We start from the raw sequence: 21,180 nt of genomic DNA, 5'->3' as shown, positions 1-21,180 counted from the left end.
TGAAGGAAAAGTGATTTTTAAAAAAGGGCTCGAGCTTATACTATCTGTGTTGCATTTAGAATTTACTTTGTTTTTCTCGATTGCTTTAACACAAAAACTGGTTCCTGTAGCACAAAGATACCCATACCCTTACGTCATTCCTAAAAACACAAGAGACACTTCACACAACCATAAACACTCGTCACCTGTTTCCGCACGTTTCAATATTCAAACCCTTTCCGCAAAAGCTTACACAAAAGTGGCCGAATAAAATATTCATTGCACTATATGTTCATTCAGCAAATACATGCTCTCACTATTAAATAATTCAAGTCATCACCACCTAAACTCAAAGACCACACCTTTCTCCAGGTGCAAACACCAAGTCGCAACATTTAAATCCGTGCCATCGTTGGTCATCATGTGCTCATGCGTGGGAGGCCTATGAGGACAGCTAGTGCAACCCAACCTAAACCATAACACCGCTGCATCCGTTGTCCGTACTCTCAGGAGGGAAAACAGGTAATTTTCCTTTGTTGTTACTGTAGTGCATATAGACTGAATCTCCATTTTGTTCTCAGTGTAGTTTTTTTTACCACTGTAATGGACAACCATAGGTCAGAAATGGTCAAATTTCGTTCTTTTACAGAACCCAGAGGTGGCCAGCTATAGGAGGTAGACTTCTCACAGCCGAGCCCGAGTGGTTACGGTGATGGTGCCAGTAATGCCAACCGTTTCAGGGATATTAAAACCCAAGTGGCTGAAGACCAGGAGGTCTAACAGGGAATTGACAGTGTCAGCATTGTTTGTTTGATTGTTCAGAAGAACCACAGGAGGACAAAGCGGCTGTAGCGTGTGCCTTTTGAAAGGAATTCAAACAGAGTTAAGGAGCAATGATTCCAATATGTGCAGGTGACAGCTATACTGTACAGATCTTTGACAGTTTAGAGAGTATCATCTCTCCAGCATGTCAATATGGTACTGTATAGTAATGCATTACAGTAACTGCAGTACACAATCTTTCATTCCAGTACAGTAGTACATTCCAGTACTGTATTTGTAGTCAAGTCAAAATATATATATTTTTATACTTCTCTAGAGAATCTTTGAGTTGGATGCCATGGCTGACCTGCATGAGTGGATCTTCATCGACGAGGCGGGGTTCAATCAAACATGAAGGCACAAAAGGGGGGCGCAACATCATCGCTCACCGTGCCATCATAAAAGTTCCTGGCCTGAGGAGAGGCATCGTCAGCCTAAAGTATGTGCAGCAAAGAGCATCATGGCGTCCTCCACCGCCACCGTCAAAGTGGCTCCATACAACGCGGCACAACTCCTTCAAATTCTAGATCGGCTGCAGAATAACATTCTTCAACAGGAAGGGGAGCCAGGGCAACCAGAGCCAGCCCGATATGTTGTAATTTGGGATAAGGCGAGTTTCCGTCGGGCTGCTCCGTTGGCGCCTCGTTCAGTGACCACCCCAGGTTCATCGTCCTTTTTTTGTTGCTAGCATATTCCCCATTTCTGGCCTGATTGAGGGATTTTTCTCGGCATGGCGGTGGAGAGTATATGACTGCAACCCCTACGCACAGCAAAAACCTCCTGGAAGCAATGGTGGACGCCTGTGGTGATGTGTCTGTGGAGTCTATCCAGGGTTGTCTGAGGCACACAAACATAACGTGTGACGTTGATGAGATATTATGGCCTGACCCACACCTGAGACGAGATGATGAGAACCGCTGACGCTGATGCTGGGTAACCTGTTTACTTGCCGCGTTTGGAAATGAAGCTTTTGTTTTGGAAACAAAAACAGCATATACAGTAGTATTTATTCCCTTATTATAGGTATTTTACAGTTCTGTTTTGAATTTCTCTCTCCGGGGTGTTTCTGAAAAGGTTATCTGGATATTCAGTGCTGTGATTTCACAAAGTTCCAAATTATTTCTCTGAAAACCAATTCGAACATTTTGGTAGCGGTGTATTGAACTAATCCCTCCAATGTGGAACAAACATTCATGCAGTCTGTGGTTTTTTGACAGCTTTTGTGTGTTATCTGAGGGCAACGTTTGAATTGGGACCCAGGAGATAGACGTTTGTACCGTTGGGTGCGATTTTTCTAAATAGCGTGTGAGAAAATTTGAGAAACTGGTGAGTTGTTCCAGGAATTGTCTCTAAGCAATTGAGAAAAACTGTATTAGATATTTGCATTCTTTTCTTACAGACGTCAGACTGAATCACAAGTAGTATTCGTATTTGTACATTTTCACCAAACCCTAAACCCCGGCTGGTTTCATGTTATCACAAAAGAAGATTGAAAAGATTTAAGAGACCGAGGTGGATCCAAGGATTCAGATGACACAGTGTTCCAATTTAAATAGCTTATTTAGAGCAGTGGTTCCCAAACCTTTTACAGTCTGGTACCCCACATTCAACCTCCAGCTGCGTAGCCCCTCTAGGCAAACTGAGGGGGGTAAGAGTCACGGAGAAAAGTGTCCCTATTACGCGCGGTGCTCGTTTTGTTCCATAAGGTGACGCGAAATAAAATAAAATAACCTGCATCTACAATAAAAGCGCATTGTTTTGACGCGGCATCCGCGGACCCCGCGTCGCTGGCCTGCGCATCGTCGGTTTGGTCGGAGGGGGAGACAGCTGTGCAAATTGCACCCCGATCGCTCCCTCTCCGCGCCCCCCGCCCCCGCCCCCACCCCCTCGAGCCCTGGACTGTTTGAAAATGTAAATCACAATTTTTTTTTTGCCGTACCCCTGGGGGAACGTGTACCCTGGTTTGGGAATAGCTGATTTTGAGTAATATCTAATATCTATGACAATAATCACAGCCGGCACACACACACACACACACACACACACACACACACACACACACACACACACACACACACACACACACACACACACACACACACACACACACACACACACACACACACACACACACACACACACACACACAGAGACAAAGACTAATGAGAGGGAAAACAAAATACAAAATATGGCCTGAACCCCAACAAACGTCTACAAATCCACCTCGGTTTGGGACTGAATGTGAACAGAATAACTTGACTCATTCGGTTATTTCAGGAACTGAAACATGGCTTATTTGTTATTATTTCCCGCCGAGCAATAACCAAAATTACAATATTGCTCAGTGTCAAGGGTGGGTACAGGAGACTTGAGCCTTATTTCGATACAAAAACCCAATTTATGTTTCACTTCAAAGCAACGGGCAAACTCAGGAAATGGCAACAGAGGTGTTGGAAGCAACGACAGTAATGGTCTTTCCAAGCCGGACCACCAATCACACCACACCCCGCTTACTAAGCTGATTTTGTTATTCATTTTGACAGACGGAGAGACAGACGGAGAGACAGACAGACAGACACAGATAGATGTGTCAAAGATGTTATCACTTTATCATTTCATCATGTTCATGCATCATATGTCAGAGAATCAGTCAGATGGAAGAACTGGAGGAGCAGCTACTACCAAGTGCGAGCAGATGAAGATGATGCTGATGATGGCACGGTAATTTGCCATTAACATGCTGCATTGAATTTACATTGCAGGCATAATTTAAGTCGTAAATGTGATTCTGGAATTTTATTTCATGCTCCAATTTGAATAACAAAAGCAGGGGGACTATCACGTTTTCAATTATCATGTTTTTCCAAGGACTTTTCATGCACTTCAGCACAAAAGGGGCTATTTACAAGGTATTACAGTACTTTTATTTCTGAGGAAAAAAATCCAAGCACCTCAAGCACCTGGTAAGAACCCTGTTAATTGTAGCATACTTTTACTCATTGTGCACTCGGATGAATGACATCAAATAGAAAAAAACATTGAATTGGACTCAATGGATTTTGTAAATCCATATTTCTTAGGTGTTCTCAACTTAAAATTGAGAAATGACGATGCACATTTTAAGTAGATAACACCATCAAATTATGTACCTTTAACAAATTAAAGCGTTTTTTTTCCAAATTGAACCAGTGACTCCAATCCAATCATTTTTTTCAGTGTACATATTTTCCACCAGTGCAAGGAGACATTTTCCATCTACTTTCCATTTTTCACATGCCTTCCTCCTCCAGCTAGATAACACAAACAGATGTAAAAGGACGAAGAAGAGGATGTTGGGGATGATGAAGAAGTCTCCAGAAGTGAGTCAGTCGTAAGTTATCAGTAACCATTTCGCAAGGAAGCATTTTCCATCTACTGGATTTGAAAAAAAACCCTCCTCCCTCCACTAGCTAGATACTATAAATAGATGTAAACAGATGAAGATGACAATGGCAAAGACGAGGAGGAGGAAGCAGAACCCGTCACATGACCATGGAGGCTCCTTACCGTCCTTCTCCATCTGGATGCGAGCTCCCTTGTGCTTCCAGAAGACGCTGGGCGGCGGCTCGCTCACCACGTCGCACACGATGACGGCCGTGTCTCCTTCGTTGAACTCCTGGGGGGACGGCGCGTTGGTGAAGGTGATTTTCTCTGGAAGACGACAGGGAGGGAATACGGTGTTTTACTACGATCACTCTGCCCCAAATGCCAACTCACATTGGTGAAATTTATGTTCGTTTATTTTTTATACTTAATACAGTATATGTAGAGACAGACAGGCAGGCAGACAGATTAAAGAAAGGATTTCCAACAGTCTTTCTCCAGATCAGTTTATATGGAACATGAAATTGAAACTGATTAGATTGATCCATAAAATACGCATCTATAAGGTAGAAAGTGTGCTTAGATTTAGGCCATATTTATACTACTACTACTAATAATATTAATGACAATAATAATAATAATAATAATAATAATAATAATAATAATAATAATAATAATAAAAACAATGATAATTAGGGCTGGGTTAAAAGAGAAAAATCAATAGTTGGATACAATTTAATTATATCTTTACAATTTTTGAATTTTGGAATTTAAATATTTAAATTCTGTGTTTGACTGAATTTGCTCCATGATATATTTTTTTGTCATGTGGTTCAGATTGTTTACTGAGAAGTTGGTACAATTCTCATTATGTATAAAACAAAATGTCATTATATCACTATAAATCCTGATTGTATATTGGTTCTTTGTATTGAAATCGAATTGCTCTACTATGGCACTTTATGAGTCAAAGTTCTGATTATTCATATAGTAAGCAAGTCAATTCGTGGTTAAGAAAATATGAATATAAATGTCAGTATACAGCATTGAAGAATTATTGAAATCCTGACAAATCTCGATATCCATTGTTTATTGTTCAACTAAGTCACTATTATTTATTGTCTATGTTTTCTGACTTAGCAGATCCACATCCAGTTTCATATATTGTAGACGGTACAGTCAAATCGGCATTTGCCGCACTGGAAGCGTCACGTCATTTGACGATGCGTCAATTCCTTCCGGGTCCGTCTTCATCCCGTCTACGACCCGCTCGCGTTAACAGAAATATTACATTAAACTTCAAATTGTGAAATTTCTCAACTTGAAAGGGGTTAGTGAATGAAGTGAATCTTTGCTTTCGTTTTCAACCATTTACTTTTCATTTAATCCTTAGTGTGAAGTGTGTTTGTTAATTAATGTGGTTGGATTAGTTTGCGAGTTCAGCATTTGTTTATAGTTCACACAGCAGCCTCTGGCTTGAATACAAGGCCTTTATCGCTGGAATGAATAATACTCTTTAAATACATTGCAGCTATTAACAGGAGGAAGGCGGTGCCGCTTCTTCTCCGTGGGTCCGAAGGTGATGGCAGCGGCAGGTTCATCCAATTAACCAGAGGAGGATGCAGGAGATCTCCACACTGTATATAAAAACACATTATTACAGGAGCAGCTCTATTAACACACATATTATGTTTATTTATAGAGCTGCTCCTGTAATAATGTGTTTTCTGATTATTTTTTTGTTATCAGTTATTTGTGGTTTCGCTTATTAAATTAAGATAAACATGCAATGGATATAATTTTGGAAATTTGATAAACCATATTAATAGCTTAATAACTTAAAAATAAGATTTCTGGACAGAATAAGATTTCTCTACAACAAAGATGTACTGCTTGACAAGTCAGTTTGACTAGGGGCCAAGGAGACCGCCCCGCTTCCACTGTCCTCTGTGTTGCCGACAGGTACGGTTTTCCAGACCAATAAAGTTTATGAACGACTTCCCAGGTATGAAGTCAAATCTAAAGTCTATTCCTGGGCGTGATATTTGTTTTCCTGCCGGAGTGAAAATATTTTCTTGACAAAATTTATTTGTTTGTTAATTTCTCAGTAACCCACGTTAGGACCGCACATCAGCCATTGAATATACTGTATGTTGTTGATGCATACCAGGTTTGGTCATTAAATATTTTAACGAAATACATCTTTTGAACGGACCTCTATGAGGATCTACGCTCCAGTTCACACTTTGCGCCCGGAAAAATAGAGCCGAGTCGTTGATAAAAAAAAAACACAAGGGGTTTAGGAGGTTCGCAGCATGCCGCCTCCGTGGCGCTTTCCCGACGATGATGCTTCTGCTTGGTGTGACCTTTCACATTGATTAACGTGGCAGCGTAGCTGTAACCCATTTGGCGACGCTTTTGCAACGCTGACGTGTCCCTTCTCGTGTGGCCCAGGGGTTACTCAAAAAAATATAAATAAATAAATAAATAAATAAATAAATCTGACTTCATTTCTGTTGCGCTAAAAGGCCATTGCCCAGAAGGAGGGCACAGCACACACGATCATTGAGCCAAACCTTCCCACGGTAATCTAATAATGCTCTTCTGAGGTAAAAAATGCTATTTTTATTTCCTTGTAGAAAGACACCTTGCATTAGCCTTGAGCGATCGATAAAACAAAACTCTGCTTTTCACACCCTTTTCCACGCAGCCCACATACATACAGAATATAGTTTGTTGGGTGGGTTTTTTTTTTGTTTTGTAAATAGGTCTTTTTTTTCCTCTCTCACACCTCCTATGTAAAGGGAGTAAGAGTGCAGGGAGCACGTACAGTAAGGGCGGTTTCACAGACACAGATTGGGCCCAACCTTAACTAAATCACACTTTTAATCTGAACCCACTGAAACGGCCTTTCTTAGTCGTGGTTTAAAATACTATCAGACTTCAAAATGTGATTTCCAAAAGATAAGAGCTAATCTAGGTCTAAGTGAAGCTTAAATTACATCTCTGGATTAATGGTGTGTCTTTCAGGTCGACCAGTTTGATCTGGACTAAGACGAGCACCAAGACCAGACAGAAGGAGCCGACTCGTCCTTTAGCAACTTCTCAGAACGGCATTTTTAAATTCCGGATTAATTTAAGTCGGATTATCTCAGTCCTGATTTAGATGAAACTCCTTCTGTGAAAAACCGCCCCTGAGGACAAAGGGAAGAGAGGATATAAAGCAAAATGTCTCTTCTCACGGTAGATCTTGACATTGACGGTGGCCTCGGCCTGATGCTCGCCGTTTGCCGCCACGCACTTGTACGTCCCGGCGTCGTCGCTGCCGGCACTGTACAGCGTCAGCGTGGACGACCACTCGTCGTTTCGGGTCACCGTGACGTCCGGCCGGTTGGGCTCGATGCGCTCCCCCGTCGGGCCGAACCAGTCGATCTGCTTGGCCGCACCCACCACTGCACAACAATATAACGATGACTCAAAACAGAACATTTAAACAAAATTCGCAGTTGTGGATTGACTTTGAATTCGGAATCAGAATCAGTTTATCCCAACGTGCATTTTCATTCACCAGGAATTGGTCGTGGTGAGGATTGGGGCATTTCTCTGTCGGAATTGAGTTTAAGAAAAAGCTTAACAGATTGGAAAAATGGAAACCCTAACACCAATTAAAAGTTAAAAATAAAAAAAAATAAAAAGTGTTATTAATAATAATAATAATATCCAAATATACAGAAATAGCTTAAAATACAGAGCAGAAATAGCCCAATATTTTAAAATATATAGAATTCTGAGTGCGATTCTATACACAGGATACATCATTGGTATATAAGGTATAAATTATTCCTATGTACTATGTACTTACTAAATTACAAACCTACTAGATACAGTTTATCTGCAAAGGCGCAGATCACAGTATGCATTAAATTTTTGTACATGTCAAAAATGATTAGGTGATGTCAATATGACTGCGTTCCAGCCGGCTGTAAGATCCGCTTTGACATTTGAAAAGACAGACATTATTCAACACTGAATCACCTCACCTTCACATAGAAAGAACTTGGACTCCCCGACGCTGATTTCCCCGTGACTAGGGGTGATCTGCACTTCCAGAGACACTGAAGGGGGGAGAGACAAAATGCCGGATCAGGAATTTGGCAAAACGCTGCACACTGGCAGCATATGTTGTACAACGATAAAGATTTACCTCCATTGTCAAAGCTCAAGGTGCCATCGTGGACTTGACGTGAAATTGTGACGACGAATACTCAAATTCTACCCGAGAAGAGTCACCCGAGGACCGGGATTTATCACCTAAGCGTTTCATCCTGGTTCATTAAACTTCTGTGATTTGTGAGATGGACTCCCTCATTGCGTCCGGCAAAAAAAATAAACACTATTCAGAAAGCTGCCGTGTGTCAAATGAGTTCCAACTATGTCTTGAAAAGCAATAAAACAAGCATAATGAAACAATCATAGTGTATATTGGTGGTATTGCATCAATCAATTAATACATCAAATCAACCAATCAATCAATCTCTTAAATCTGCTGTGCAGTCAGGTAAAAGATGAAAAAACATGACGGCTTGATAATACACATAAATAAACATTAAACTCCACTGTGTCCACTTTTCATTGACATCATATCGTGATACACAATTTTCCTAGTCCGACTTAATGATGAGTAGAAGACAGAAACCCCAAATTGATCACAAGATGAGGTCTCAAATATCTGAGTCACACTTTTATTTCTTTGATGTGAAAGACCTTTAGCTTTACAACATCCTGAAGCTCATTGCGATGAAGCTCAGCTGGATTCTTTGAATGCCAAAAGCCGACATTGTGGTTTCTACAGTATTGACAATTGTTAGATTAAAATCTTCCATATATCTCCCACCCAGCTCGAGTCTGAAAACAAAAGAGAAGGAGTTTCGTACGGTCACCAAGCCACTTATTTGAGATTTAGGTGAAAGGCAGGGGTACATGCATCGTTACTCCCCATCTACGCAGAGAAGCCGCCTGGTTATAAGAGCGTGAAGTATAAAGGATCCAACAGGTAAATTCTATGGCCCAGAAAACCTTAAATCAAAGAAACCATGAAACTCAAAAGAGAAAATACCAAACACTCTCACATCCTTTCGTGTAATGCACTTCTGTGTCATACAGTAACTAGCAATGCTGCGGAATAAGAGCGCCAGCGGTTCATTTATTTTTTTGGGCTCCTTTGTACACAACAAAACAAGTCGCCCTAATCTAAGATTGTTATCTCTGTTGCTTGTTTGGGTTTAGTCGCTGCAACAAGTAGAAGTGGTTCATGTGTCCGCCAGAAAGAAGATACTGTGATACCGTGAGAGTCAAGTGCTAGGGACCGGGGAGACTGTAGAAGGTGGAGAAAAAAAAAAAAAAAAAAAAAAAAAGAACCAGTCCGTTGTGGAGTCTAAACACATAGTCTGCTTCGTGAAGCACAGCAGAGATTTCCAGTCGGTTGGTGTAAAGAGCTTAAGTCAGGAACAACTGTAAACGTCATTACGCTTTATCAGAGCATGACAATGTATTGTTGTGCTAGGTTTTTTTTTCCTCCTTTTTTGTATTTTATATACATTATTAGTGCCTCTGGAGGAAATTAGTTCTCAGCATTTGGCCCATGCAAGTATCTCCCCGGGACCAGCCCCAGATCTGGACCAATGCCTTGGTGATTGGCATCGAGTCTAACACTAACACTGTCATGCATGTCTTTGGGGGTGGGGGAAACCGGATCACAACCTTCTTGCTGTGATGCGACAATGACAACCACTGATGAAAGCATTTGCATGACAGTACTTTACTACACACTCACACAACCAGTCCCTACCAACAACCAACCTACTGGAGTTAAAATGGTAATGGATTTAAACAGCAAACTCTGTATAAAGCTCCATCATTAATTGCACAGAAATGCACACATTTTTGAAGTTTTTTGCTGAAAATACTACTCAGATTATGCATTCAAGCCATTCTAACATGCCTAAATACCATCCTGTTCCAGGACACTCTGTTGTTGTAGTTGGCGCCACCCTCCTGAGGCCCCTAGTTCTGTGAGCCAACGGGGTTTGAGAACAAGTTCCGGGTTCTGTGAGCCAGTGGGCTTCGAGTTTGACTCCCGGGTTGTGTTGTATTAAGTCCGTAAACTTCCACTGATTTCACCCTATCAGTCTGCCAAAATCTGTTCCCGAACAAATTGGAGGCGAGAAATAAGCAATCCAGTTGCTGAATCCTCACTCATATTAGATCTACATGGCCTCATTTAAAAGTTAATGATGGACTGCGCCGCAGCCTACATATACTGTGAATATACTGTATACTCAATTTTATTTTTCTTTCTTTTCTTTTTTTTTTTTTTTTTTAAAACACAGCGGAATTATTTTTTAAATACTTACATTTCCATTGTCTACAGTTTCTTCACGGACAGTTGGTGTAAATTGCTCTTACTTTCAAAAGATTTGTGCTGGTCTGTAAGCCAACAGAGCAGTTCCAGCGGCACTTGTTATTCTCCAGCCATGGGTGGAGTTACTGAGATGGAGGGAGGTTCTAAATCTCCTGAGGCCCCATGTGACGTGGGGGGAGGCAAATCTGAACGGCTCGTTGAATAACATGTTTTCTGAAAAAGACAGATCCCAATAAACTGACTGGGATGTCTTATTTCACAGTTTGTGTGTTGGTAGGCACACCAGAGATCCAAATGTATGTGCACAAAAAGTGAGTTTTTCATTATAGGTCTCCTTTAATTAACTTCCAGATGGCTCTACAGGAAAGCCTCGGGGTGCCATACAAGCCCCGGTGTGTTTTAAATGGCGTGGGCTCCACCTTGGCTCAGCCTCCTCCTGGGTACCTCCAAATGTTTTTCCCTCAAAGATCAGAACAGCAGACGCTTTGTACCTGATCCGGTGCCAGGTGTCAGCCGGGTTGTCCTAGCTGCATGTGGAAAACGAAACTCTCGGGTGACAAACCCAAGAGAGAGAGTGTGAACCTGGATGACTAAAAGTAAAAAACAATAAACAGATTTCCCAACACAAAGCCAGGAATATACTGTGAGTTATTCATGCAGAGAAGGCTTTGGCATGCTGGCAGATAGGTAGGGTAGGAGCACGTAGGCCAACTGGAGGAGAATCTAGGATATTGCAGGGTCGTGGGCTGTCGAGTGGTGGAGTGGGTGGAATAGCTAAAGAGAAATCATGGAAAATGCTATTACTGGGCACATCCCATTTCAATGCGTTGATAAGGATTTTTTTTAAGAAATTTTTGCTATATTAGTCAACCAAATGAAATGCATTGGATGTTGATCGTCTAACCCAGTGATTCTGTGATTCTCCATATCATTATGGACCAAACTCTGGGAAGGTTTATATTGTTTGGCACAATTAAGTCCAAGCCTCCACACTGGCAGCACGTTGGATCAGGTCTCAATTAACATAAAACACATCACAGGAATGTGCATCGACGCTGGTGGTGTTTCAGCAAACAGACACAAACACAAAGCCCCGAGCATATTCCAATACATCACACGCTCCGTCTTGTGGCGTTGGCTTAGCGAGATACAGCTCGCAGGCGGCTATCTCAACATCCACCCGCTGCCCGACGACTCGGAGCCGAGCCGTAGAATAAGACCGGAGAATTTGGACGAATGAGATCCAACTCTTCTGAGGCATTTTTCAGCTGCATTAGGAGGCCCCGCGCCAAAAATCCTTAATGGTGTTGTCTGCCGCCGTATTGATGGATGGCTGAGATGGGACAACCACTTGAAGAAATGCCCTCGGTAATGAATAGAGGGAACAGCGATGGATGGGGGGAAAATATGTGCTGTCATTACGCCCCCAACGCACTGAGAACGCCGCAGCCTAAACGGAGAGAGCTTTAAGAAAATACCAATTTCTGCTTCGATTGTCAAATAGTGATCATTCATAAAACACTTAATTAGAATTGACTGGCATCAAATGAGGATATTAAGTTGGAGGTTTTGGCGTTTTACTAAACGCAGGTTCAGCTATGGAGAAGTTTAGGGGTTATTTGTCACGTTCTAAGCCTTCTAAGTTCTCAGGCCAAACAGGCCAGAACGGATTGAATCCGATTAGTTAAAAGCTCAGTTTGTCTCCTTTGTTCCCCGTTTTTTTCGCCGCGCTACAAACACAATTCCAGTTAATGTTGTCGTCAATCAGCACGGGGACAGACAGCTTCCGGGCATCCGTCATACAGACTGAATCCAACAGTCAGAATAACCTAAGGATAAAGACTAAGGCAGCCCAACTGCAGAGGCGCAACAGCATTTGATATCTGCGAAACACGTCATCTTCCCACGACCAGCGCAACATTATTAAACCCATACGTCTTTGAAGAGTCGGCTGTTTGCTCGTTCCAAGCCCAGTAAAGCACAAATCGAGAGTATCACAGGAAAACCTGTCATTGCGCACCAAACCCATCTCCCAATTAATCACTGTGGTAATCAGACTTTCCGTCAGGTTCCAACGGAGATGAAACAGCACCCGAAGCAGCTTAATTGCTTTGAGAAAACCAAGATGTCCGACTGCCTTCAACAGTTGTTAGAGTGGAGAAAAACAAAACTTCTCTCATGCACTTAGGCCTAAATAAATCCCCATTGTGTGGAGAAATCAAACATGGATCACCACATCTGCCACATATTTGTAGAGTTATAGTAAATACAAATGTCGGTGGTGTTGTGAGTTCTGATCGCGCGCGCACACGCACACACACACACGCATACACACACGCACACACACACTGAAAGCTTTTACTGTAGAATTACTGTTATTACTACTATCACATTTGAAAGGAAAATACAAATTCAAACACATCTTAAAAAACTCCTCTCGGAAAATAAGTATATCTTCAGTTGCCAGGCTGCAGTTAGCTTTTTTTCCCCCCCTCTTCCTCGTCTCTACAGTTACAAGGTAAAGCAGCTGACATTAAACTAGATCCCCGTCACAGCCAAGTCTCTGCTGTCAAGGTCCACAGAGAGGGAAGATATTAAAGATTCTTTACACTTTACTGAGCAATCACACCCGTCAGCTTGGCCCGCTCCGCTACTTTTTCCTGTAAACCATGGCACTACATCAAAAATATGACAGACAGGCAGAAAGAACTAGAAGTGTTGCTCTCTTTTTGTTTTGTTTTTTTTGTTTTTTTGGGGGGGTTGTGGGTAGCAATGCCTAAAGGGTTTCTGCAACCTTGTTTGTCTATTTTGTTCAAAATACCAATTCCAGTGCCGGCTGCATGGAGGCCGTCTTGTACTGTAAGCATGTGAAATGGAGGGGGGAAAGAATCCAATTTATGGTGTAAAATATTGAAGTAGAAAACCAGACAATGCTTAGTTAAAATGCGACGCCTATGGAAGGCGCTACCTACATGCTTTACAACTTTGGGCTTATGAAACTACCACGCGATGCAGATGGTGACAGCTTCCTTGATGTCAGTCTTGCGGAGCCTTCGATTTTGGCACAATGCAGAGCGACCAAGTTCTGTGGAGGTTCAAGACGCAAGACTCGGCGTTCATGACCACACACGGCAGCGGCTAAAGATTTCGTGAACTGATTCAAATCAGTGCGAGCTCGCCTTGTTGCCTTGTGTTCGTCGTTGAACATCCATCCCAACGATTATTCCCTCACAACGTTGCTTTTGTCCATTAGAACCAACGACGGGAAACCAAAACTTTTTTTTTTAAATCGACTGCGGTAAGGAAGCCATCAGAACGCAGTACAGTGTCCGTGGGGAACGCCATCAGCGGACATTTTCTCTCCCCTTCTCGGGCTCTCTCCCTTCTCCCTTCTCCCTCTCTCATTCTTCCTCTCTCTGCCTCTTTTATTGCAACTGTAAAAAGGCCGTAGTTATCTACAGCACGCTTCTTCCGTCTGGGATTTCCATTCCAACATTTAAATGATATCGTGGTAAGAAAAGCACTAATTGGTTATCTCAGATCCCTGGCAGAGCCGGGGCTCCTCCACATGCAGCGTTATGAAGCAGGAATACTAATTGCTCTCCAACCAATAGCGACCTCGTCATAAATTCAAGAAAGTGTGCAACGACGTTGAGTTCTGTAAGTGGAGTCCAGTTAGAGGACATTTCCAAGGAGGGCTCCAGCATTTCACCTACACTGTTTGAAGCCCAGAGAAGAGAGATTCTAGGAATGACCGGAGGAATTAACAGCAATGTGCAAAAAACACTGCAGGGGCGTGTCTTTGGCTGAGTCATCAGTGCAGAGTAATAACTTCAATCAATAAGCACAAGGGGTTTTCTTTAAGAACAAAACTGAGATAGAACATAATAAGATTATAGTCACAATTTTACCACAATAAAAAAAAAAAAAGATATAGCCATTGTAAAATAAATAATATGCATTTTACAAAAAAGTAACCTCTAAATGATTTTCATTTCTCATCAAATCTTCCATTTTTGGCTCAAAGCAGCATCGCGCAATTCTCTGTCTTCCACTAACAAAGGTATATTGAAAGAGCAACATCTTAGAAGTTTAAAAACTTGATCAAACGCCACCAATCCATAAATGCAACACCACCCTGACAGTCTACCTTTCTCATCCTATATTTATCTTGTCTTTTTTTTAGTAGTCTGTGCACAGAATGAGTTTGGATGGAGCCTGGCTTTGCAATGGTGGTTTAGGAAGGGGGCGGCCATCAGCGAATCGTCGGATCTCGCAGAGAATTCTTTGGGAAACCTCATAGTTCCTTTGCAATACTACGCTACAGCACGCTATATGATATACATAGAAAAATGACTAAATTCAAATTCAAGTCTTGAAGTCAGCTTCAAGAAAAACAACTTGAAAAGACCGCTCGTTGTTTTTCACCTTATTTTAACCTAAAATGGCCTTCTTGCCACTTGAGGGTTTTTTTTTTCCATCATGTCAATCACTGCTCTGATGCTGTGAGCCTGCGGGGGAGGAAAGGGGTCAGCTCAACGTCGGATTGAGGATGAGTGCACCGGCGTTCCATACTTTGTGGGGAACTATTTCAAAGAGGAGGGAGTGGCGCGTATCGCCCGCAGAGCATCTGGAAATGCTGTGGAACACTTTTTTTTTTAATTGGAAAATCCAACCGTGGGGCTTGTGTGTTGCTTGTAAATAAAGCAGGGTAACATGGTGCCAGCCTGTGGGGGCATTGTTAGTAAATCATCACTGTTGAAAAATGTCCCCGATACCGGACTGGTTAACAGCGAACAATTTCGGGAAAAGAAGGGATGAGTGAGTGTCCCAGTTTGGGCCAAAACAAAATACCCGCTGCAGTAAAACCTGACAATCCAGGCAACAACAACAACAACAAAACACTCTCTGACAAGGATCAAAAATTATTTTCGCCAATTAAAAACAGATAAACAATTAGCCTTACCGAACACGAATGTCATTTCGGCGAGTTTATGTACCTAAGGAGGTTAAAGGTGTTAATGTTTTTAGTGTTAGTGTAGGTAGTGAATTTTTCTTATTTTGGTTTTACTCACTACTTAGCACTTCAGCCTACACACAGATTACACACAGTGCAAAGTAAAATATCAATCCACACGCGTTGCCACTAATCTCTATATGACGGCGCAATATAAGATCACATGTTGACCAAGTGACATCACCTGCCCGATCTTTCTTTTAAAGGATTAACAGGATGTTTTTTCCCCCTCAAAAGTGAGTGTATTAAGCACATTCCACATGGGTGTCTGGTCTCCACTGTGTTTTACAGACTAATTGGATTTCTCAAATCAAAGTCAAAAGATTTAGGCGAACAATCAACTGACTAAAAGTTAAAAGAAGTGGGTACGGTGCCCTAGTTTGGACCGTTTTTTCTGGGGGGGGGGTTTCTTTACTTCTTGATTCCATTTCACTAAATGTGTTCGATGAAAGACATTTTATGGACCGGACAGAGAATTTACAGAGGGAGAATGACTGTGTGTGTGGAAAATGGAGACAGAGGTAGATAGAGAGAGAGAGAGAGAGAGAGAGAGAGAGAGAGAGAGAGAGAGAGAGAGAGAGAGAGAGAGAGAGAGAGAGAGAGAGAGAGAGAGATCGTTAAAGAGCTCGCGGAGCGGCTTCAATCTGCGAGACACTTTACCAATCACCCTTCTTATGGATGTAATCATCACATCCAGATGATTAGGGAGGAGATTAATATGCCTCTTCTACTGCTTTCGTATACTTATGTTCATTAAGGAGGTTAGTGAAAGAAAAAGAAAAAAAAAACTACAGATTTTTCCTGTTAAAACTTAAGGAATGGAAGGAAACGTGCTTAGAAAGGGGAGTTCCCGTGACGTACATTGCTGTCCAGACACAAGCGGCAGCCGATCCAAAAATAAAGTCAGAGCCAGAGAACTAACACCGCACGGTTTTAATATTCAGTAGAAGCTTCAAACAACTCTGATGCTTTTCGGCCACAAAGCCCGTCTTCGCCGCGTCGAGCCCTAACCCGGGGTTTTTCAGCCCACTGACATTTTCCAAACGCCACTCAAAAATAAAGAATGGAAACTAGCTCTCGTGTTGCAGGGTCAAAATTGCAAGGTTTTCCTGATGCATCAGTTCCAGCCAGAGCAGCAGCTCCGTGTTCATCAGAACAGGATCGAGTTTCACTCTGAAAGTCAGAACAATTAGTGAGGCTCAATTTGTTTTTGAGAATCACTTCTTAGGAGAGTCGCTCGGGAGAAAGAGTCGCTCAATTCTCCGTCTCTTTGCTTTAGTTGGTGTAACTCACGGTGAGCGAGGGAGGACTTCCTGAGCGATGAGCGAGAGTTGGAGAAGAAGGCTCCCATCGTGAATGGAATTCCAACAGGAATCATTTCATTCTGTAAAAATCATCTATTTTGCAAATAATGTAAAGTGTTAATCAAATTCAATATTAATTCACTATTAGTAGGCCATAAGCAATAAGCATAAGTTCTACATGTTTTTAACGTTTTGTGACGTTTCTATTGGTTAACAGGAGAGTAGTGCGGCGTGACATTATTTCATTGTCGAAAGTGTGCTGTGCTAGAGCAAAGGTTGGGAAACGTCTCTTGTCTTCCTTTCTTCCTAAACTGCATATATTTACTTTTGGGATATTGTTATGAACCTTGATTATATATTAAGTGTTAGATAATTAATTTTGTTTGGCCCAAACGTTATACTAGAACTCACAAGCCGGGCGGGAGAGAACAGCATGTAGAAAGTGCAGAGGCAGCCGAGCGGCAGCAGACACCCCAAAAACACACATCCATCACGTGGCTTTAGCTGCTCTGCTCTGTGACCAGCTGGAGCCAGGCAGTGGATATTGGGTTCGCTACGATGGAGTTTGGACACGTTTTCCTGCTTCGCTGCTTACGCGAGCGATGCTCCAGCCAGTGCTTCGCAAGGTGACTGTCTGGTGAGACCCCCTCATGACATCCCATAAACTAGCTGGCACCCGTACAACAACACTTATCAGCTATTGGCAGGGAAGTTTAATTTCAACACAAAGCCCAGGATATATTATGTTACAACAAAGTAAACAGTGCACGAAAAACTCTGAGGGGCCGGTAGGTAACTTGAATATGGAATTTTGAGACCTTAATCCCCAAATCTTTGGCATCGGCATTCTACTTCATTCTACTTCATTCTACTTCTCATCACCCCCACACAGGGCTTGAGCAAACACTGTAGAGCATAAGAACCAGCAGCAGTTTAAAATATGAGAGGATATTAAAATGAGCTCTAATCTCCCTGTGGATGAGAAGGTACGGACTAAGCAGGTGAGTTTGACTTGACGCTTATAAACAGAGCCATCAGGGCGTGGACATGTTGGGCCCCTGCAGGCTTCCATCCCTTTGCTATGGAACAAGGACAGTCATTGTGGTGCTAATTATCAATAGCAAAATGATAAATGGCGAATGGACCACATTTGATATAACACCGTTTCTATATTAGGGGACACAAAAACACGTAAGAATGACGCCTCACATTCACCCAGTCACACAGACTTTCATCCAAATACTGGCAGCGGAGGCAGCTCTGCAAGGTGCCAAGTCGCTCGTCTGGAGCGGTTCGGATTTCGGAGTCTTGCTCAAGGACATTATGACTTGCTACCAAGTGGAGCTGGGGATCCGACCAGCAGTTCCTCAGATCACCAGACGACCCGCTCTAACCCGTGAGCCCGAGCTTGGGTATCAATAAGTAGCGATGCAAGATTCGCAAACGATTCCTTGGCAGCGAATTAATCATTTAAGTGACTCGGGAGTCAGAAGTCAAGAGTGGGCGAGTGAGTCCCCAACTAACAAACTCAGAATAAGTACTGAGGACTAAATTTAAATCCAACAGACTGACAATTCTGACTCACGTCCATCGTTCAGGAAGTCCTCCCTCGCTCACCGTGCGTTACACGGAATCAAACAAACCAAGGAGAGTTGGGACGAATGGAACGACTCTTTTTACTGAGTGACTCGTCAAGAGCCGAATCTGAAAAAATGTGTTGAACCTTTCATCCCTAGTATTTCTGCGTCTCAGGGCTTCAGCAATTTGTCATGGTCCTCAATTACGTAGACAAAGCAAATGTGGCGATTTCGGTACCATATTTCTATTTGATATTTTATTCAGTACAAGTAATATCCTTTGCTCTACTATCACACGGCGGCTGCAAACGATGATACCGAGCAAAGCCGTTTCTTGTTAAAGGGATAATGCTCTGTACTTTAAACTGCAGCTTGCAAAAACCCAGCTGCCCGAATGCCCGCCCGTCCCTGCAAAACTCCCACATTACAGCCAAAGTTCGGTATAGAAATTCAAAGCCTTAAGTTCCCCCAAAGTGTGAGCTGAAATTTTAAACTGAAGCATTTCCTTTTTGGCTCTCCCTGGAAACTTTCAATGGCATTACACAGGAACACATCTGCTATGCACCAGCAACTACTGAGAAAATAAAAGCGCAGCCATTGTGCTGAGGGGACCGGGAAGCTTTCTGTGTGACACGGAGCTGCCAGTGAACATGTCGGATTCACCGAGCAGGTTGAATTATGCACACCATGTTCAGACGCTAGTTAGAAGAAGCTCCTGTTTGCTGTCGAGTGGATTCCCACCAAACAGCACAAATGTAGCCGACGAATGTAGTTTCTTGGGCTGTACCCCACTCAGAATTTTGTCAGTCGGATGAGATTCGGCTGTTCAATGTGAATATTCGACTATTTGGCGGGGGCGGGGGTTAAATTGACCGTAATAAGACCATAGTATCCATAAGCTCAGACGTCACGTTAACGGTATGGAAGAAATAACCACATGTATTTTCTATTTAGTGTATTTAGGCTATATAACCGTTTCTAACTTGCAATAGATATTTGTCAAAGAAGCCTTTTGGCTATTATCAGAAGAGACATCGCTCCACTTTCTCTCTCCATCACCGGAGATATATGTGAGGCGGGGCCGGCTCCCTCTGCCTGGCTCCCACACACGCACTAGGAGACCCTGCTCTGAGTGAGTGACAATGGTGGAGAGAATGCAGTCTTTTGCATGTCAGGGAAAAATATATATGAGAAACTGTAGGTCGAAAAATTTGACCAAACTGACTAGAAAAAAAACTAAAACTAAAGACATTTCCTGTATATTTTTATGTCAGTTAGTTTTGAAAGTATATAATATTGTTTCAGTTAAATTTTTGTTTTTTCTAGTTTTAACTAACTAACTTCAGACCAATGAAAAACAAAAAAAAAAAATGCAAAAAAAACTCCCAAAAAAAAACCAGCGCTCCGTGGTTCACTGGGATTTCATAACTGAGCTATAGGCAGGACGAACACTTTGACGTTCTCTAACTGCGTGGAAATCGGATGTTTTCACATCACAGATGACGGAGAAAGAAATGAAAACGTGAGTCCTACAGGTAAAGCATGAGACTCGTGTAGGTTCACAAATTTCCTTTCCCCCCCCCATTCAGGCTCATCTGGTTCTTTGTCAGTTGAATCAATTTGCACTTCCGTTTGTGATGCCGACAGGTTAGTCAAACTTTTCACCCCACAGTCAAACAACTTTTGCTTCACTATTGTTTCTAAAAAGGGGCCTGTGTGTACCGGTGCCCACGTGAGTCAGCGCACCAATGCACGTGCAGGGTTCTGTGTAACGGCAATATTTAAATGTCACCAATGCAAGAAATGTATTTATTTTGGGATGCATGTTTTGCTGTTTGTTGTCCCTATTTTTTATGTTAAAAAGTGGTCAGAGGCCACGATATGTTCGCCAATTGACTCAATCTGGTTGCTCAGGGCAACCGGGCAACCGTTACTGTCCCTGAGTACCGTTGAAATCTTAAGGATACCCATCCCTAACCGTGCCCCGTTCCTCCGTGCCCCGTCCCCACACTGCTTTTAGTTGTTTCAGGGGCTTTCAGGGGGCAGCCCGACTAATTTCACCAATTCACTCAAGTTATCTTCTCGGCCTGGTTCCAACACTGGAAATGTGTCTTGGTTATTGACACTTAATATTAGTCACAAGAACACCATGACGCCTCCTCTGTCTTTTCACAAATGTGATTCATTTTGATGTGTTGTGTCATTGGAATGCATCTGAAGAATAAAAAAAAAACAACAACAATTATGATTGTGGCAGTTTCTCCTCTCACACGCCACCCAAGGGCCCTCTGGCACAGAGACAGAGGAAGGGGGGGGGGGTTGTAAACACCAGCTCATTGTAGAGAGGTGGCCATTTGGAATTAGCCAGGAGCAGATAGACATGTGATGACAGGGGCTCCTTTCCTGAGTGTTTGTGGTGATGGGGGTTTTAACCTGTAGCTCATTAGCCCAACCAACGAGCAACGGGTTATGAAGCCCCTCTGACCCAATCACCGAGATCCAGGTCAGGTGTGGCTGCAGAAACCACACCATCCCCACACCACCATATGTTTCCATGTTTTTTATTTGTATGTCTATACACCGTATGTCTATTTTTTATAATAATTTGGAATAGATAGATATATCGACAGACAGACAGACTGACACAGACAGACAGACAGTTTTGATCAATAATGAATTAAATCAATGACGGTATGC

At 42.4% G+C, this 21,180-nt stretch overlaps 1 protein-coding gene across 1 annotated transcript in view; it reads right to left on the bottom strand.

Annotated features, from left to right (window-relative positions):
* ncam1b (neural cell adhesion molecule 1b) overlaps positions 1-21,180 on the bottom strand; it is a gene marked incomplete at its 3' end in the record, with an annotated part of 106,346 nt that overhangs the window by 44,597 nt on the left and 40,569 nt on the right. Inside the window, exons 2-4 of the mRNA XM_080006688.1 lie at positions 8,205-8,279; positions 7,407-7,616; positions 4,348-4,491 (exon numbers count right to left, since the gene is read on the bottom strand). Of these exons, the coding sequence (XP_079862814.1) occupies positions 4,348-4,491; positions 7,407-7,616; positions 8,205-8,279 (429 nt within the window). The remainder of the gene's footprint in view (positions 1-4,347; positions 4,492-7,406; positions 7,617-8,204; positions 8,280-21,180) is intronic.

Source organism: Zeus faber, assembly GCF_960531495.2.
Source record: "Zeus faber genome assembly, chromosome: 9".
In the NCBI taxonomy this organism is placed as follows: domain Eukaryota; kingdom Metazoa; phylum Chordata; class Actinopteri; order Zeiformes; family Zeidae; genus Zeus; species Zeus faber.
The sequence above is the reverse complement of the archived record's forward strand: the minus strand, read 5'-3'. Positions and strand labels throughout refer to the sequence as shown.